Source organism: Myotis brandtii, unplaced genomic scaffold (assembly GCF_000412655.1).
Source record: "Myotis brandtii unplaced genomic scaffold, ASM41265v1 scaffold36, whole genome shotgun sequence".
NCBI lineage: Eukaryota > Metazoa > Chordata > Mammalia > Chiroptera > Vespertilionidae > Myotis > Myotis brandtii.
The window spans coordinates 4,919,621-4,931,775 of record NW_005363836.1 but is presented as its reverse complement, the minus strand read 5'-3'; the positions used below and the strand labels follow the sequence as shown (position 1 = coordinate 4,931,775).

General features: G+C 41.1%; 1 protein-coding gene across 2 annotated transcripts in view; it reads left to right on the top strand.

Moving 5' to 3' along the window:
- SLC44A5 (solute carrier family 44, member 5) overlaps positions 1-12,155 on the top strand; it is a 310,282-nt gene that overhangs the window by 181,054 nt on the left and 117,073 nt on the right. For both annotated transcript variants that reach the window (XM_005871925.2, XM_014544352.1), the window contains exon 2: positions 4,192-4,240. In XM_005871925.2, coding sequence (XP_005871987.1) covers positions 4,192-4,240 — 49 coding nt within the window. The remainder of the gene's footprint in view (positions 1-4,191; positions 4,241-12,155) is intronic.

Sequence of the window (12,155 nt, the reverse complement as noted above, 5' to 3'; positions counted from 1 at the left end):
AATCAAATGAACAAAATAAACTGATGAACAAAACAGATCCAGAGACATAGAAGCATGGAACAGATTGACAAATCTCAGAGGGAAGGCAGGGGGTGAAGTGGGGTTAGGTGATGGGAAGATATTAACTGAAGAACTTATATGCATATATGCATAACTCATGGACACAGACGCTAGAATGATGGAGGCCTGGCGGAGGGGAGGCAGGCTGGGGGCGGGGGTCAATGGGGAAAAAAGGGAGAACATCTATAATACTTTCAGTGAGAAAGATACATTAAAAATTTAAAAAATTTAAAAAGAGAAAAATCAAGATATGCTCTTTTTCTTTTCTTTTTAAAAAAAATATATTTTATTGATTTTTTACAGAGAGGAAGGGAGAGGGAGAGTTAGAAACATCGATGGGAGAGAAACATTGATTAGCTGCCTCCTGCACACCCCCTACTGGGGATGTGCCCACAACCAAGGTACATGTCCTTGACCAGAATCAAACCTGGGACCCTTCAGTCTGTAGGCCGACGCTCTATCCACTGAGCCAAACCGGTCAGGGCCTCTTTTTCTTATAACAACTTTATAATTTCTTCCACCCTTTATTGTTCCCAACTGTTTTAATAGCATCAATCTTTCCTTAAACCAAGGAAATGGACCAGAAGTGGTTGAGAATCACAATTTCTAGGTCTTTAGTCCTTTCATTTGGAGTCATTTTTGACTGTGTCTTTTATTTTTTTAAGTTAAATTGGGATGACACTGATTAAGATGGTCATATAGGTTTCAGGTGTGGTTTAAACTGCACATCTTAACAGTCATCATGTTCTTTTTATCTTTTCATGTAATTATATGACTAATAATGAACATTGGGGGCTTAAGCACAGTCATTATTTTAAGCACTTTTGCAGCTATTAATTAATTTAATTTTCCTAACAACTTTATGACATAGGTACTGTTGTAAGCACTATTTACAAATATGGAAGTTGAGAATCACAATTTCTAGGTCTTTAGTCCTTTCATTTGGAGTCATTTTTGACTGTGTCTTTTATTTTTTTAAGTTAAATTGGGATGACACTGATTAAGATGGTCATATAGGTTTCAGGTGTGGTTTAAACTGCACATCTTAACAGTCATCATGTTCTTTTTATCTTTTCATGTAATTATATGACTAATAATGAACAATGGGGGCTTAAGCACCTGTCATTGTTTTAAGCACTTCTGCAGCTATTAATTCATTTAATTTTCCCAACAACTTTATGACATAGGTACTATTGTAAACACTATTTACAAATATGGAGACTGAAACTCAGAGAAGTCTGATAGTAAGTGACAGAGAACAGTCTGACTCCTGCGCCACTACTCCTGATCCCTAAGCCACCTGACCACGCTGTGATGAACCTTGAATCTCTCATTATATTACTTCCACCACCACTGGGCAGTGGCTCACCTTACTTGACCTCTGTTATTGCAGTAGACTCCTTGTTGGTCTCCTTGACTTTGCACTTTGTAATACAACTTGCATACTGCTGCTTGATTGCTCTTCCTTAAGCACTGCTTCTACCATGTCATCCCTTTGTTCAAATCCTCCTATGGCTCCCTCTGGCCTAAGATGTATAAAGCAATTTCCATCCCTGGTTTTAGGCTTGCTGTAGTCTGATCCCCACATTATCTATTCAGTGTTACCTCCCCCACTCCCCGCCATCCCATTATTCAGTACTCCATTCAGGCTGATCATTTCACCATCCTCACGAATGTAATATTCATTCCTAACTCTGTGACTTCCTTCATCTCTCCAGGGTTAAACTTTACCTGTCTCAAAATATTGTGGCTCTAGCAACCCTTCCTGACTAATCTCAACTGAAGACCATTCTTCCATAAAACTCTCTTAACACATTTTATGTATCCCTCTTATCATATCTTCCTTGTATTATAGTGATTTGTGGACTTTTCTTGTTTCTATCCCTGCTCACCAGTTTGTTAGCTTGCTGAAGACAGAAACTATGTTTCACTAAACCTTGTATCTCCTGCAGTGCCTCCTTTAATGCAGAGCACATAACAGGTGATCAATAAATAGTTATTGAATTTAACAGTTTCACCCTTTCACCCTCCCAGAATGTTTCTCCTTTCCCTTTTGTTTCATTCCAGTCACAGTCTCTCTCTCTCTCTCTCTCTCTCTCTCTCTCTCTCTCTCCCTCATTTCCAGAATGAAACCCTCTTAACTCCTCAAGTTCTTGATGAAACCTACTTTCTTAGAATTCTTGTAACACTTAAGGCCAATACCACAAAATTTAGTACTTTATTAATTATTTTATATGGCATAGTCACATTCATGTATTACAACATAGGGCCTGGTATATAAAGGTTTCAAAAAATATTTGTTGACTGAATCAATATATGGATCTTGCCCCCCAGTTGTAAGGTCTCCAAGATAGGGGCCATGCCTAGACCTCTGTGTGCTCTCATAGCTCTCAGAGTACACTAGGTGCTTTATGAATATTTGCTGACTGCAATTGGACTGGATTTCTCTTGCAAGTCTGTCCTTTCCCTCCTGTTGTTTAGCCATCAGCCTCTGATTACATTGAAGAGGCCTCTGAGTCCTCAGCCTAATTTCCCCATAGAGTATAGGCAAAGTTAGGGTGGGGGGTTGAGGAGGTCTTTCTTCAGTCCTGTTTTGAAATTCTATCCTTAATTCGGTACCAGGCCTTCACACAGGGACAAAGTCCTAGAGGAGGGGGCGGTAGTGTTTAGGGTGGGATGGATTGCAAATGTGTACCTTTGGCCAAAAATTATAGAAGTTATTACTGGGTTTGCCCATATAGTCCATGTGGAGGGGGAAAAAAGCTGTTCTCTGTGTACCTTGTAGTGTTTAAAGATGATTAAATCATGATGCAACAATGAATGACTAGGGCAGTGATGGAGATCCTTTTGAGCTCGGCATGTCAGCATTTTGAAAAACCCTAACTTAACTCTGGTGCCATGTCACATATAGAAATTTTTTGATATTTGCAACCATAGTAAAATAAAAATTTATATTTTTTATATTTATTTTATATACTTAAATGCCATTTAACAAAGAAAAATCAACCAAAAAAATGAGTTCGCGTGTCACCCAGATGGCATGAAATCTAGTGGTAGATATAAAAAAATCAATAAAAATGGCTATTTATGTATTACTAGAGGCCTGGTGCACGAAATTCGTGCACTTGGTGGTGGGGGTCCCTCAGCCTGGCCTGTGTCCTTTCACAGTCCAGGAGCCCTCAGGGGATGTCCGACTGCTGCAGAGGTGGGAGAGGCTCCTGCCACCGCGACTGCGCTCACCAGCCGTGAGCCCGACTTCTGGCTGAGCAGCGCTCTCCCTGTGGGAGTGCACTGACCACCTGGGGGCAGCTCCTGTGTTGAGCATCTGCCCCCTGGTGGTCAGTGTGCATCATAGTGATCAGTTATTCCTCCGTTCGGTTGATTTGCATATTAGCCTTTTATTATAAAGGATAATAATGATTTGTATTTGCCATACAGCTAACATGGCAGGGACAACAGTGACTAATATTCCAGTTTTTTTTTAATAATATATTTTATTGATTTTTTACAGAGAGGAAGGGAGAGGGATGGAGAGTTAGAAACATTGATCAGCTGCCTCCTGTACACCCCCTACTGGGGATGTGCCTGCAACCAAGGTCCATGCCCTTGACCGGAATCGCGCCTGGGACCCTTCAGTTCTCAGGCCGACACTCTATCCACTGAGCCAAACCGGTTAGGGCAAATATTCCAGTTTCTTGAAGCAAAGTCTAATCTACTGAAAGGACTGGGATAGGCAGACATGTCTATTTTACTGTGCACCTCACAAGTACTCAGCAATACTTGGCCATGGCAGGTGGTAAGATAGTTCTGCAGGCTGGAAGGGGTTCAGAACTACTCGGAATGCACTCTATAATGTTGCAACTCAGAAAAGTGAGAGGGTGTGTGTACAGCGTGTATAGAATATAGTCCTTAGCAACTCTTTTTTAGTCTTGCTTCTAGCTGGAAAGAGGAAAAAAGATTGACAGTTGTAACCAAGGCATAACTGAAGTCTCACTGGACAGAAGAATGAATTCAATACTGCACTGAGGAGTAGACTTGCCAAGATATAGATTTTTAAATTCATATTTTATGTGTATTTATTTTCCACTTCATTGGCTTATATGCTTAAAAAGGTATTTGTTTTAAATGCAGGTGATTCGAGAGCATTTGATCCAGATTTCAAGGGACCTATTGCCAAGAGGTAAGCAATTATTTTCCTAGAAGTACATTTTTTTAAATAAACACAGAAAAGCTTGTTTTTTAGTGCTATTTTTCAGTCAGTGGAGAATTATGTCTACTGTAAGGGGAAAATTTTAGGCTACAGGTCATCTTATTTAACCAGGATAAATCTTTCCATGAGCCATGAATATCCTCTGTTTGGCAGATGAGCTGCTTTAAGTTATTAGAGTGAAGAGTTTATAATTCGCAAAAAGAGAAGTAAAAAAAATGCTTTACAAGATTTAACCACTTTGTGGAGAAGCAAACACACTCGGGTAGTTGTTTTATGTACCTGTTTACTCTGTGATTCACAACTGCAGTGCAGAGTTGCTATGCCAACTTCTTGCACGCCAGGTATGTGTGCTTCTCAGTTTCCAAAAGCGGAGAGCTTTCTTAGAGACAACCATTCACCAATGCAGCATGCACGCTTTACGATATTTTAAAATCCTCTGGGGAAATATATACTTGTCTCAACTGGTGATTCTCCCCCAAAGTTGTGTGGCATTTAAAAATTATCTAATAACTCATAGGCCTTTTATTTTTATTTGTTATCTATCCTCTATTCCCAGGCTTCTTGCTAATCAAATAGGGGATTTGCAGGGTAGAATAGCTAAAAATGAAGAGAAAATTATGCTGTTGGTAGCTGGTTTGTGCTTGGCTTTGACATTGATTTCTGGCAGTTGTATGCCATAATAAACCGTGATGAGGAATAATGATCAGCTGCTTATTTGCGCTTGCCAACCATCACCGTGTACTAGTACATTAGCATTTACTGTTATGTCACTGTACTATCCCAGCTTTAAACAAATGGTTACTCAGTGTATTCTAATGCTCTAGAAACCCAGCTCATTTGTTTTGGGTCATTCATTTAAAGGTGCTCCTCTGCCTTCTTTAGAATAAGTATGTTCACATTGCCTCTCACATTCTCTTCATGGTAACACCATGAGTACATTTTGTTGCCTGGTGTACAAATAGTCTCATTCAATAAGGAAGCTACTCTTAGTGTATTTGCATTCATTTTACAATAACTAATTTGTGAGAATTGTATCTAGTGTATTGGTCTCAAGGGGCTTTCAGGGATAATCCAGATTCTTCAACAGTAATAATGACAACAACAATAATAATAGGAGGATGAGGAGAAAGAAGAAGAAGAAATGAGCTGCCACATTTGGGCAGATGGCATACAGATTACAGGTGCCTTTTCGAGCTGTAGAGAAGGAAGCAGAGCTAGGCCTGGCTGGCTTCATGTGTGGGCAAGGAGATGAGAGCTCTCTGTATTTCATTGTTTAGAATTTAATGAGGGAACCAGGTAATCCAGGCAAAGTCAAAACCACTGTGATAATCACTGTGAGGAAAATAATTTATTTTTACCTACAGCTTTTAGTGCTGCTAGGTGAAATGGTCAGTATGTAGCTATACCTCCCCTACTCTCCAATCCAGGAACAGGAAAGTATTGCTTAACTACAGGAAGTCACAGTGACCTTTGAGGCTGCAGGGTTCTATAGTGCCCTTTCTGGGAAAATAATTAGGGTGTTTAAGAAGCAAGTGAGGAACTCTAGTTTCTTCATATTAGCTCTAGCAGCAAGGCCAGCTTTAATAACACCTTCTGCTTCCATAATGTCACTTTCTTTCTAAGAGAGCCGAAGTCTTATCAGATATTCCGGCAGACCCTGACAGCGCCCCCTGCCTGCCATCCCCCATGTTCTGTACGCCTCTCTCAGTTCACAAGGACATTGTTTTGTGCGTTGTGATCACCCATCTGCAGTTGTTTCCAAAGAGGTGAAGGAATGATGATTGTGCCACCAGAGAGATGAACTCAGTTTCTCATTTTTCCTCATAGACTAAAAATTGGGAATATGGAAGCTATTGCCCCATAATGTTGACCCAAAAAAGTGATTTTGATAGTTTACGGTGTCTTCCCTGCCCCTTTTGGAAAGCCGTTATCCAGGGCCCATGATTTGTCTCCTGTTCTCAATAGGTTGGTTGATGTTGGATTGAGGTAGTGAGATTTGTGATTGTTTAAGGGAGTATTCAGCAGTACTATTCCTGGCAGTACATTAGAGGGCAAATTGAATGCACCTGGAAACTAAGAAGTAAATCGCTTTTATAAGATGCTACATGAGAAGTTCCCGTTGTTACTTGAAACTCAGAAAAATTCCGTTTAATGGAGAATTAGTATCCCTTCTGTCAGATAAGAAGAATGGTATAATCCACTTTATTTCTGCATTTATATAGACTTGTAGAACACAAATGGATACATTTAATTTCAATGCCAGCAACTGCATTCGCCTTTGAGTCAAGAATTTCTTTTCAGGACTTTAGATTTCCATTTCTTTTTTTAATAACTCTATTGTATCCAGGTGTTTCAAGTCATTTCATTTAAGATCCTTCCTGGAAAGAGGCAGCATGTAGGTAGACAGGTAAATAGAACTGAAAGCCTTTCATGTTCCATAATTGCCTTTCCCCCGTTTCCTTATACACAACATAGATTGAGGTCATATGATTGTACTAATCAAATTGGTAGGTTTCATAAAGTTGAAAATATCTATTATTATAGAAGGTGGGAAATCTGTCTAAAATGTAATAAGATGCATTCATTTTTACCTGGAGCTTTGGGGGGAGGTGGTAAGTTCCCTACCATGAAGAGGTTCAAGGAGAGAGTGAGAGGCATTTATTAGGGATGTTGTAGAAGAGATGCATTCCTACAGAGGAGTTGGACTAAGTGACCTCTGAGTCCTTTTCCATCTTGAATTTCTATCACTCTGTGAACATACATGTACTATTAACCCAGAATATATACATTTTGCATTTCCCATAGACAGAACATTATTCTAGTCCTGGAGAGAGACTTAAGGGAACCTAAAAATTGACCACTGTTCTGATGGAGCATAATGATTTTTAGACACACGTTAGATACCTAAACTAATGGAACCAGAGTATTTTGAGGTAGCTGGAGTTGGGTAGCAATACCCTGGGTATTTCACATAATAGGAGGGTCTTGAACAATTTTTAGAAGTAGGATCATGTTGTCAAAGGTTGCATCTTTTATTTGTTGGCTTAAAGATAGGACAAGCATATACCAAGCAAAGCAAATTTGCTTAGCTAGATTTGAAAGCAGAGGTTAGATATAACATCTATCTGAAAGTAGAGGGGTCTGGGCATGTGTATGAAATATTGGAGATGAGATATTGGCAGGATTTTGTTTCAGTTATAATAGAGAAGGAAAAAAGTAGAGGAGTAGGCAGATTCCATATCATGCATTAGTTTATTCATTCATTCATAACTCTTATCTGTTAGGGACTTGGACATACAGAAATGAGTAAGACACCAACTGTGCCCTCAATAAATTTAAAATTTAAACCACTGACTTGACTAAAAAAATGAATGACTTTCTAAGTAGAGCTGCAACCATAATTCAGGACAGTAAAATGAATTGTTATTCCTCATTGGAAGGATCAAGAAATACTTCTTGAAGGTGTTATTTGAGTTGGACCTTGGAGGAGGAGAGTGCTTTTGGTAGAGAATGAGGAAGGGAATCACACTCTCTGAGGCATGTGTTCCGGATCAGATGCTCCAGAGGCTGAGATGGAGTTTGGGGTGCAAGCTCTTTGTGAGAGATCAACATCTGTGAGAAGAAGGGCAAGGAAGTGGGATTCTACAGAGGGAGATGTCAGTCTGCTACCAGACCACACAAAGCCTCAGTCCATGCTGCAGGGAGCCCTGGGGTGCGTAATGCCCCACCCAGGGGTCTGGAGTAACTGCAGTGGCCACACCTTTAGGAACCCCGGCTCAGTCCCTGGTTTGCCTGCGGTCCTGGAGGGCATGACCTGAGGTGAAGAGCCTGCAGTGGGTCCTGAAGATGCATATGGCTGGAGGCTGTCTGTGACCACACTCCATAGTGGGCAGGAGTCCTTCCTCAGAGGGGAACCTGATTGTGCATCTCTGTGTGAATCACAGCGTGTGAGTGCATGGCGTGCTCGCATGCCTCGGAAGGGCTGGAGCAGAGACCTTTGGGAGTGAAGCTGAATAGATCATTTGAGATTCTGGTTTGACAGGCATGATAAGCATGTGGAACTTCCTTTTTCCCTGTGGTGATTTGTCAAGGGAATTAAGTGAGGCTAATGATCATCTGCTGCTTTGCCTTCAGGAGAGAACTCCAGGTGGTGAACCTGGGACACAGAGCCTCTTAGCAGTACTAGTTGCCTAATGGTGGGGTGGGGGGAGGACTATACATTACATCGTGTCCAATTTTGTTTGGATCTCTTATTCTTGGCTAAAGGTGTCCTTGACGGTTCATTCAGCATAGACATCTGACCCTTCACCTTTACTGTGATTCCAACTACAACGTTTCTAAGGAACCCATATCTTCTCTTTTTGGAGAAGCTAATCCTTATCTTCATTACCATATGCCTGTATCAGAAAGACAGCTGTGTCAGAAGAATATACATATTGCCATATGTTCTTCATACTGTTGTGCTCTGGCAGTTTTGCTACTTAAAGGATTTGTTTTTTAATTGCTCTCAATCAATACTTAGATATAGCTCAAATGTGATTTTTTTTTGGTGGGGGAATGGGAAGAGAGACATTCCCCCAGAAGTAGTTTGTGTACAGATGGAATAGAAGACCAGTGAGCGGGCACAGCTAGGTGGCCAGCAGGGGTGGGAGCTGCAGGCAGCTCCCGAGGGCCTGGGCCCTGGGGTGCGGTGCTGAGGTGTGACTGGGCTGTAGAATGTGAGACGAGGACTCTGAGCCATGCTAGCAGCAGCAGCTCGTTCTTGGATTTCCAAGTCATTCGCAAACCAGCAGTGCGGAGGCAGGTTACCAAGTCTAGCTAGAACCGCAGAGGACTTGAGAGTACAGAGGGTATGACAGGAAGCAGAGGGCAAGGCCTGGAACGGTTGGCTTCACTTGCCAGCCTGCGACTTTAATTGCTGTCCCTAATGTAATGATTGCACAGGGTTTCCATGCCAAGGTTATTCTCCAGCTAGACCTGTGAGAAAAGCATAGTGAGGAAATATATTTTATCTGAGGATTGGTACTTAATTTAAATCTTTTCCACATTGTGTATTGGTTTTTTAAGTGCTTGGTTAGTTCAATAAGGGATTATTATGTAAATAGTGTGTGAGACAGTTACTTAAGCATGACTTGAGGTGCCTTGCTATTCTGACGGGAAGCTGTCACTCAGGCTCCCTTACTGGGTATGAGCTTGCCCAAATTCCATTTATAGTGTCTCCGAGAAAAGGAACCCAAATGGATAAAGTGACAGCAAACTTTACAGCTGTACTTTTAAAAGTCTGGACATGATAAAATTAGACTTAAAATATAAGCTTTCCAACACTTATATTGTCATTTTAATTTCAGTTACTTGTTGAAAATTTATCTGAGAGGCCATTGGGTTTCATGATTTTTAAGCATAGACTTTACTTTGCATGCTCTGAAATTGTGAATTCAGATTATTATGAAGTTATTTCAGACCGGAAGTCTTGTATTTATTTGGTGAAAGCCTCTAAGAACAGTTCCTTCATGCTGGCAAAGTTGTGGCCCTATGAATTATTACTTACCTTATGTTTTGGTAATTTGTTGTTTACTCTTCACAGGATACTTTCTGTCATAGTCAAAAAAGATAAAGCTTAAAATCCTTACTGAACATTAAAAGAAATGAAGTAATATTTGCTCAAAATTTAAAGTAAAAAAAAATTTCGCACCCAAATTGATAGTCTCCATGGGCTTTATTTTTAAGTATTTCCTTCCTTAAAACACTTCTTTGTAATGGACATTAATATTTCATAGGTCTCCCTTGCATAGAAGGGAAAGTCTTTCTCCTGTAATAAGTGGAGAAAGTTCTGTTATTTTACAGTTGTGCGTTTGATATTATATGTTTCTTCAGATTTGGGAAACCAAAATTACAACCACATAATCCATCTTCTCTATACTATACATTATCCATAATTTAACTTTCTCCTGTTCAATAAAAGAAGGAGTGACTTTCTATCTCTTCTTTCCTATCACACTGTCATTACCTTCCTCCCTAAAATTCTGGCTTTGGTGTTTGTGCATAATATTCATGTTGGGTTTATGAATTTATTCAATGTACTTGATTTCTGTAAGCTAGCTTATGATCATGTTGGTATGCTATTTATTTGACTCTGTGATCTATTTTGGGTTAGTAGACCATGTCCACTTCCCTAAACTTATAGATAGGCCATCTGTATCATTTACAATTCAATTGGGAAGTTAAACTAACATACATCAATTTTAGAAACTTCTGTGCTAAATTATGTAGGGGACTGTAAGAGCAATAGGATTTCCATTGACAGAAGAGGGAGCTGAATTAAGTGCTAAAAATCAGATTTAACATAGGATACAGCTTTTGAACTGAGCCAGAAAGATGGGTAAGATGAGTAAGAGGGGTAAGAAAAGGACCAAGTATTCTGAGTTTAAAATGCATTATGAATAAAGACAATGAATCTCCTTTTGGCACATGGAATACAGTCCTGAGCACAGGGCTTCATCTCTTGTAGGCTTCCTGCGGGGAGGGAAGGGGAGGGGAGAGAGTAGTTTGTGTTAGGAGCTGGGCCCAATTATTGATGAAACGACTTGCTTGACTGAGTGGTACCTCCTTTGAATTCGCCCAGTTCTTTCATTCCATTGATCATATTGAATAACTGCCTTGCTATTGAGTAGAAATAGTCTCGGCATCCTTAATGAGGAACCTGGTGTTTTCTCTCAATATCTCTAATTAACTTTTGTTGCCCAATGTGTCAAACTGGGAGAAGTCCTTTGGCCACAGTCTTATGGTGTGAGACTTAAATGTTAATTTTTCTGAAAATCAGAAGCCAGTATAACACATGCTGAATGGTTTTTGCACCTCTGGCAATGTTCAGAGTGAAATAAAATTATGTTATTTCCTAGTTGGAACATATATAGTAAGGGTTTTGTTTGAAGGAATCTATTCATTTATTTAATTCAGTAATACATTAGGTAAATGGTACAAAGAGCATGGAAAAGGCATAGAGTTCCTAATACTACAGTCCTGCCTCAGTGATAGCACATATTATCAATGCCTTATGTATCTTTTTAAGTAAATATATGCCTGTAAAAGTATATATTTGTATTATGGAATTTTAAACTTGAGACCTATGTAATTAAAAAAGTATATATACTTCTGTATATATATATATATGCATATACTTATACTAGAGGCCCAGTGCACGAATTTGTGCATGGGTAGGGTCCGGCTAGCCTGCCCCAATGGGGGTCCATCAGGCCAGGCCTGTGAGGGGAGAGGCTGTGGGTGGTTGGCCTGCTGGCCCGCCCCCGATTGGGGTATTGGGGGCTGATTGGGGGCAGGGCCAGCCAGGGGGAGGGGCCAATCAGGGCCCAGATTACGCTAGTTGTCTGCCACAGTGCTTGTCATAGACACTGATCATTCTGGTCGTTCTGGTTGTTCTGCGTTCTGCTTGCTGGGCTATTATATATATACTAGAGGCCTGGTGCACAAAAATTTGTGCACTTCGGGGGGGAGGGGGGTCCCCCAGCCGGGCCTGTGCCCTCTCGCAGTCTGGGACCCCTCAGGAGATAATGACCTGCTGGCTTAAGCCTGCTCCTGGGTGGCAGAGGGCAGGCCCAATCCCTAGGTGCAGCCCCTGGTCGGGCTCAGAGCAGGGCTGATTGGGGAGTTGGGGCGCCGCCCCCTGTCATGCACAGAGCAGGGCGGATCGGGAGGTTGCGATGCCACCCTCAGTCACCCTCAGGGTAGGGCCGATTGGGGGGTTGGGGCACCGCCCCCTGTCACACTCAAGGCAGGGTCGATGGGGAGGTTGCGGTGCCACCCCCTGTCACCCACAGAGCAGGGCCCATCAGGGGGTTGGGGAGCTCCCCCCTGTCAAACACAGAGC